At 37.2% G+C, this 8,285-nt stretch overlaps 1 protein-coding gene across 2 annotated transcripts in view; it reads left to right on the forward strand.

Annotated features, from left to right (window-relative positions):
• The first annotated feature begins 580 nt into the window (after window positions 1–580).
• Window positions 581–8,285, forward strand: part of LOC111867108 (malonate--CoA ligase ACSF3, mitochondrial) — a 48,388-nt gene continuing 40,683 nt past the window's right edge. Inside the window, exons 1-2 of one of the 2 annotated variants that reach the window (XM_023856627.2) lie at window positions 581–751; window positions 936–1,334. In XM_023856627.2, coding sequence (XP_023712395.1) covers window positions 962–1,334 — 373 coding nt within the window. In that variant the 5' untranslated portion in view covers window positions 581–751; window positions 936–961. Of the gene's footprint in view, window positions 752–929; window positions 1,335–8,285 lie in introns of both variants that reach the window. The other variant, XM_023856626.2, reaches the window with a different exon arrangement.

The following is an 8,285-nucleotide window of genomic DNA, read 5'->3' on the forward strand; positions in this document are numbered from 1 at the left end:
TAGACGACCTTACAGTAGTCCATATTGAACATTTGAATTACAAATTTCGCACGAGAGCATTTGAGAATTTAAATAAATTACAATTTTAAATTCTCTCACATGCCCTCTGGAAAAATTTCCCATAAAAATATAATGGAGTCATTCGTATTCATAAGTTACTAATGACGCTGTGAAATAACCGTATTCATGAAGAGTTCTATCTTCTGGAAAATAACAGAGTTTCAGAGAAAAATGTCTCCTCCATTCTCAGGGTTGAGGATGCCAAGGGAGAAGCTAGCTAAAGATAGAACTGTTCCTAATCACCACTATAAGAAACGCAAATCCTACAACTCTACCACAGTACAGCGTAGTATCCATAATGTCTATTCACCAAGCAATAAACATGAATCTAGAACCATTCTGTGATATACGTGACTACGGCGTTGATGCGACCTTAGCGTTAGTAGACTGTGATTGGATATGCTGCCAAAATAGTCAGTTTTCTGAAACGGTTGAGTTGATAATCTTTCCAGTTTGCATTTAGTCCCCTACTGCGCATATTAGCTCATCTCTGACCTCTCTGACGTCTCTGACTTCGCATTTGTTAAGGAGTGTGTTATATTGTGTGACGTCATACGTATGATGGTGTGGGGCGAGTGTTGAATATTTGTTTTACCTGGGATACATAAACAGTTGTGGGTATACTTTATTTTGGAACGATGGTTCACCATTATTCGGTGTTAATGTGCATAGGAGTAGACTGAAAAGTGAGGTAATTTCATTGACAGCAAGTTCAACTTTGAACATAGGTTTCTGAACCCACGGTGATGTACCAAGTTCTGAAAATGTAGTATGATCCGGACGATCATTTTTCGTAGGAAGTACATACTTAGAAGCCACATTTATTGTTACATAAATTTAGTTTTAAGTGTTAACAAATTTCATTCAAGTTTCAGAAGGAGCATCGTTCCATACGTTAAGGATGGCATGTTTGCTGGCTGGTCGCTATATAGCTCTCTGTTGTGGCCGTCGGTCTTCAGGTGTCTATGTAACCACACGGTGTTGGCAGCAGAGCTATGCAGCCTGCGCACCGACACAGGGAGAATCATTCAATGGACCCAAATCTTCAGTAGTGCCAATATTTCGACATGCGCCGCAGTTCAGTGATCGTATTGCTTTGCGGGACCGTCATGGCGATTACACATATCGTGGAATATTCCTCAGCAGTCGTCAGTTTGCTGGAGAAATATCCAATTACTTGGCTGGTAGAAAGCAAGAGAGAGTTGCATTCCTCTGCCCTAATGATGCATCATACATCATTGTTCAGTGGGCATGTTGGATGAGTGGTCAGATAGGTAAGGTGTATTACAGTCGCACTAATGATTGAAATATGTTGTTAATGTATTCATAGCGTAAAATGTCCATTGGCATGTGTGGTTAATGTATTGAGAGCATGCCATGGTCAGCATTTTGCATAATTAACACAGCAAAACTTGCAGTACTGATACAGTGGAACTTGGTCATGTTAGCCACTTGTGGTTCCACCCGAACTGAGCCAGCGTACAGAAAATTGTGTTAACATTTTTCATTTGGATCATGACTACTTATTTGACTGTTGTCATGTGTTACTTTTTCCATTATGCTAAACATTTTGAAGCACCTTAATGTGATTCTGACCTCATGATTAGTGGTATACCATACCCATAATGTAAAATCAAAGTAGCTGAAGTGAATGTGAAAGAAATGTTTCTGCTTGTGAACTGTAATGATGAGCCAGAAGTTAGAAATATATTAGTCTTCTGCTAAAATTTAATAACAGAATTCAGCATTTAGCAGATCAGCTGAACACAAAGGAATGGCAGTAAGGGTGTTTAGCAGATACATCCAAGATACAGGTGGGTGAGTGGATTTTCATTTGTACAGACTGGCATGAAAAATAATTTTTATGTAGCCAACAAGTAAGATTAAAATATGTATGAACTATAGCATAAAATGCAAGAAGGTGGACAAGATGCAAGACAGACAGGCGATGTACTGTCACCCATCTGTATTTTCTCAATCAGTGCATATTCCATGGTGGAATGGACTGTGATAAAGTATAGTTTGTGTGGTGGTAAAGCATTGATTATCTAATAGTTTACAAATTCTACAAATACAGAATATGCAAGTGGCCAGGATGAAGTGCTGATCATGTGGAAATTAATATGATTTTGCTGGGTTTTTTATTTTAATTGCTAGTGGGGTGGGACTAAGTCCCTTGTACTGCAGCCACTTCTGGCCTACTGTACCAGCCCCAGATGATAGGTGATGGTGATTGTGGAGCAATTGGTGGAATGAAGATTGACAGGGGAAAGCGAAGTACTCAGAGAAGACTTGCCCCAGCATCACTTTATCCACCACAAATCCCACATGATCAAACCTGGGTTGCTGGTTCTTAAAGAAATGTGACTAACTGTGGCATGTGTCTTAGGGCCAAGGAAACTTGTACCTGCAACTTCTGAGAATTGTTATCAGGCTGAGTTGAACACATTGAACTGCTCTGAGAAGCACACATTGAGGAAATGACAATGCAATTGCAATACAACTCACAGAAAGAAGAAGCTCAACTCCTAGTCTAGACAAGTCCAAACTGGATCATAGAACAGACAGATAAGAGTAATCAACTTCCAAGCGATGAAATGAGAAATATGAAGGAAGTCCTCAGAGGAATAGTAAAGGATGGGATAATGAAAACGCCCACTCTTGTAAATTGTGAGGAACCAGACAAAAAAGTGAAAGATAATTCTGATGATTTGACACAAACTGATAGCTCAGAAAATTTAGTAAATATGGGTAACTCTTCAACTAAAGAATTAAGAATATCTAAGAAGACAAAGTGACCCCCACTAACAATGAATAATGATTTTTTATGTTAAATGGAAGACGAAACCAAGATTTTTATTCAGAATCAAGAGTCACCAGTAGTAGCAACAAGCCAAATAATTTAAAAGGATAAATTGTAAATAAAATTTCCGACTTAAAAATTTATCATCAAAATATAAGAGGATTAGGTAATAAAACAGATAAAAATGATGTGATCCATATAGCGGGTCTCCTCCATCCTCGCCACCAAGACCCGCTATATGGATCACATCATTAGGGAGGCAATTGAGGTTGAACTGCATCCAGGAAATATGAACAGAGAGGGGGGGTTTTGTCTCAGCAAGTATTAGAAACCTCTCTTTTGTTCTCTTAGAAAACCCCCACCGGGATATGACGCCAGATCCAGAAGGCCACACAGGCCATGACCAACCAACATAACAACCCCCCCCCCCCCTCAGCGTACGGGTTGTGCCCAGCCTTTAACCTTGCCTTTCTCTCCCCTACACAAAAACCACGCTTGTCCCAGCTCCCTTCCCCTACCCCTCCCACACTACTGCTTTCACTTGTATACTTGCCTTTCCCCCTTCTCCCTCTCTGCTCTCACGTAGCTGTGTATATTTCCACACAGTCTGCTTTTACTGGTTCTCACGGTCTCTCCGCTTGCAGATTTCTTATATTTTTTCTTCTACCCTGAAGATGGAGGCGATACGTTCCTCCGAAATGTCGGTTAACACCACATGTACACGGTGCCAAATCCCAGAAGACTGCTTTCTTCATAGTCACCGCCGTGAAAGCCACAAATCTTACAAAAAAATTACTAGTTACATTAATAAGTATTTTATAACTCCACTACCACAAATAAAAAATAGTTCAACTACAGACAGGAATGAAGCCCTTAAATTCCTTACTGCTATGTTTAAACACTCCTTTTCAGATAAATATATGTCACCAGTAACTAATAAAGAAGTTAAAGACATAGTGAAATCATTAAAATGGAAATATTCACACGGATATGATGAAATTCCATAATATATCCTCAGAATAAGTTTACTATTCATATTAGCACCATTAACATATATGTGTAATAAAGTATTGATTCTTGGTGTCTCCCCTCAAGATTAAAATATTCTCAAATATATCCTATTTTTAAAAAAGGCGATAGAACTGATATAGCAAATTATAGGCCGATATCTTTATTGACATCTTTTTCTAAGATTTTTGAAAGAATCGTATATAATAGATTACATCATCATCTAGACACTAATAATATATTGGCACATGAACAACATGGTTTTCGAACTAAATTGTCCACTGAATCAGCCATTTATGACTTAATAAATACCATTCTAACAGCAGCAAATAATAAACTTGTTGTGGGAGGCCTCTTCTATGACTTGACCAAAGCATTTGATTGTGTAAATCACACAATTATTCTTGCTAAGTTAGAGTTCTATGGTTTTAATTGTATAGCAGGAAAGTTCATTAAAACTTATTTGAGGGATAGACAGCAAAGAACAGTACTAAATAGCAATATTGCAAGTGGAATTTCGGAGTGGCAAAGTGTAAAACAGGGCATCCCTCAGGGCTCCATTCTGGGGCCATTGCTCTTTTTGATATTTATTAACGATTTGTCAAACATAATAAATAAAGAATCAATACCAATTTTATTCGCTGATGACACCAGCATACTGTGCTGCAAGTCAGATCTTAAAGAATTTGACATCGCCCTAAAAGAAACTCTTGAATCAATCAATAAATGGTTCTCTATAAACTCGCTAATTTTGAATTTAACTAAAACGAGTTGTGTCTAGTTTTTAAGAACACCAAATGCACTAATAAACTTAAATATTAAACATGGTGATATCCAAATTAATAATACAAATACTTTGAAATTCCTTGGACTGACAGTTGTTAGTATTTTAACACTGAAGGAACATATCAAACAAACAGCCAGCAAATTGAGCTCAGCTTGTTGTGCTATAAGATTTCTAGTCTCACTATTGTCCCTAGAGAGCTTATTGATGATGTATAATGCCTGCGTTCGTTCTGTAATGTCATATGGATGATATTCTTGGGAAATTCAACGTATAATACCCAAATATTTAAAATTAAAAAAAGAATAATTAGGGTAATAATGAAAGCAGGAAATAGTGACACTTGTCAGCCTCTATTTAAAAACTTAAACATTCTTCCATTTTATTCACAGTATATATTTTCAATATCAGTCTTCATAGTTAAAAACATGGACAAGTATGTAGCAAATTCAGGTATTCATAACATTTAAACGAGACAAAGATTCGAACTACATAATCCAACTTATAAATCAACCAGGGCTCAAAAGGGAGTATCTTACACTGGGATTAGAATATTTAATAAATTACCACATAGTATAAAAAATTTATTGCAAGATTTAAATAAATTCAAATATTCCCTTAAAAATTTTTTGCAGGTGGGCTCTCTTTATTCTTTAGATGAGTAGTATGAATGGAAAACGGGATGATTGTGTTAATTACAGATAAATAAAACAACACTAGTCATTTTTTAAAACTTTTATTGTATGATACCTGTAATTCTTTAGATATGCTTTTACTCTATTATTGACAATGTTAATATGTATTTTATTATGATAATAAGTTGCAATGCAAGTATTATATGCATGTTGTATTTAATTATAACATTGTATCAATAGTTATTGCAACAATGGTTGTAAATATGTTATAATATCTTTATGATGTCATCTGGATTAATTTTATTGTAACTTGGGCTTTGACGTGTTCTGTATCTGGAGGTGCCATCGCCAAATGTAGATCTGTTGAATAAGAATAAATTGAAATTGAAATTGAAATAAGCAACTGAGCAAGCCACTCTTTTCACAGTTACATTGCAGTGTAGTTTCCTAGTTTCAGTTGTTTTAATGTGCTTCAGCGGTTCATTTGCTTCTTTAGAGGGTACAAAAGGTTAATAAAGCTGCTAATTTTGTTTTTGTGCAGCTAATTGGACAGGAACCTGGTATCTCTGATAAATGCCATGCAGACTATGCTAGGTGGACAAAATAGATTTGGATTGTGAGAAATTTTCTCATGAGTTGAAAGAGTCAGGATCATAGTTCTTTCGAAACAATATAAGGACCTAAGTTTAAATTGCCACACTAGAACAGATGCACCCATTGTTTTCTTTTCCTAATAATGTATTTAAGCATTAATATATTTCGTTATATATATATGCATTAATATATCATTTATTTGATTTATATTTCCATCTTAAATGCAATTTATTATCTGGTCACCCTTCTTCCACGCTACATGTTCTGACTGTATATGGCCATCATCAGGTGTCTTCTGTCATGCTAAAATTGTTGCGCTGTATGTCAAAATTTTGTATCGTGTGCAAACACAATATTTCCTAATTAAAATTAATTGTCCTTAATTAATAATGAATTATCATCCCAATGTTTTCCTTATGGTCGTCCTCTCTTCTCACGCTGTCTCAGTCACCACCATATTATGGCAGGATCAGTATTATTATCTGACATTGCAGAAGATAAGTGCACACAATTAAAAAATTTGCTGCTCTGGAACCAGTTGCCTGCTAGAAATCAGTGACATTTCTCAGAAGTTGCGGTAGCGTTACAGTTGCCAGTTTCTTTGGTGTGCCCTTGCCCTTACAGATGTAGCTAACTTTGTAGGTATCATTGTAATTTGCAGTAAGTTCCTTTCTATTTCCCTTGGTAGAAATCACATCTTTTGATGTAACTATTTGCATAGCAGCACTGGTTATGGTTATTATTAAATTCAAGTTGCATTATGAAAAGTTAAACAGTTCCATCTAGTGTGACCAGACTAGATGGAACTGTTTAACAGTGTGATGGACCAGAATGAAACAAATCAAATTTTAAGTTGCATATTATATTGCAAGAAGCAGAATTTGTTGCATTTCTACAAATTTGTGTTTCATTGACAGCAGCACTTTTGCAGGTGTTGGATGTTCATAGGATGCAGCAGCAGATACTCAGAGGTATTAGTATGTTGGCTTTTGATACAGATCGACAAATATCTGCCTGAATATTCTCCTCTTCCCAAGTTATAGGCCATTGCTCTGTTTCTGACTACAAGAGAATATGTCTCTCTGCGTATCGAATAATGAAAACAAGATAATTCACTTTCTCATGAATGTCTGTAGAAGTGGCTTCTCACTGCGAAGCATTGGACTCATTCCATTGACTTCATTTAGGAATCCTGTTGGATGAAATGGCATTTTAGTAAGTTTTTCTCTTAAATTTCTTCAATTTTGTGTTGCTATTCATCGTTTAAACATTGCCTCCTGGCCCGTTCGATAAGACCTGACCAGGCAGCACATTATCACTTCTTCAGTACGTTTTCCACTAGTCACAGATATTTCTGGGATAACCATTCCACTATTTTTAAGCTGGCCCTGGAAACTTGTACTATTAACGTACTCTAACATTCATAATTTATTTAAGAATGCTGTGCCAGTGGCTATCTTGCATTCTTTGAGGACTGCATAATTGTATCACCTTGCTGGTTGAGGTTATCAAGGGTCTAAATGTCTCTTACAACTCTTTTTCCGAATTTCAGACATTTTGAGTGAAATGACCAGCTGGCAGGGACTGCACTGCAGCTAAGAGGTCTGTCCAAAAAGTATCAAACTATATTTTTTCCAATGGTAAGTAGTGGCAAAAGGGTGGAGAAACTGAGCAGAGTAGTAGAATGGACTTTCATATGCATGTGTGATTTTTTTTGCTGCCTTGCAACACCGCCGGATGCGTCTGTCACTGCCAGATAGTGAAGTGATGTAACACATGTTCGTCACGTTCTTGTTTTGCTTAAGATGACAGAATGCTTGGAGCAGTGATACTGCATCAGATTTTATCATAAACTTGGGGATAACCAAGTGGAAAAAGTCAGAAAAATTCAGCAGGCTTTCGGGGATGATGCACTGGGGGTCACTCATATTAAACAGTGGTTCAGTGGCTTTAAAGATGGTCGTACGTCGGCTGACAGTGACCAGTGTTCTGGGAGACATTCAGCAAGCAGAAATGCTGATGTCATTAACAAAGTGTAGACATTCATCATGTAGGACCGTCATTTGACTGTCCAGGAAGTTGCTGATACAGTTGGGATCAGCAAAGGTTCCGCAAACATGATCTTAACTGAGGATATGGGCATGCAAAATTTGTGCCCAAACTGCTTTCGCCGTAGCAGCAACAACTCCGCCTTGAGGTCATGCAGGACGTGCTGGAGTGTGCCAGCAGGGATTCTGAGTTCCTGAAGACTGTAATCACTGGTGACGAGTTATGTGTGTAGATATGATCCAGAAACCAAGGTCCAGTCGTCACAATGGAAGCATGCAACATCTCCAAGGCCCAAAGAAGCACAACAGGTTCGGAGCAATGTGGAGGTGATATTGACTGTTTTTTTTTTTTT

This window comes from Cryptotermes secundus, unplaced genomic scaffold (genome assembly GCF_002891405.2).
Source record: "Cryptotermes secundus unplaced genomic scaffold, Csec_1.0 scaffold291, whole genome shotgun sequence".
NCBI classification, from domain to species: domain Eukaryota; kingdom Metazoa; phylum Arthropoda; class Insecta; order Blattodea; family Kalotermitidae; genus Cryptotermes; species Cryptotermes secundus.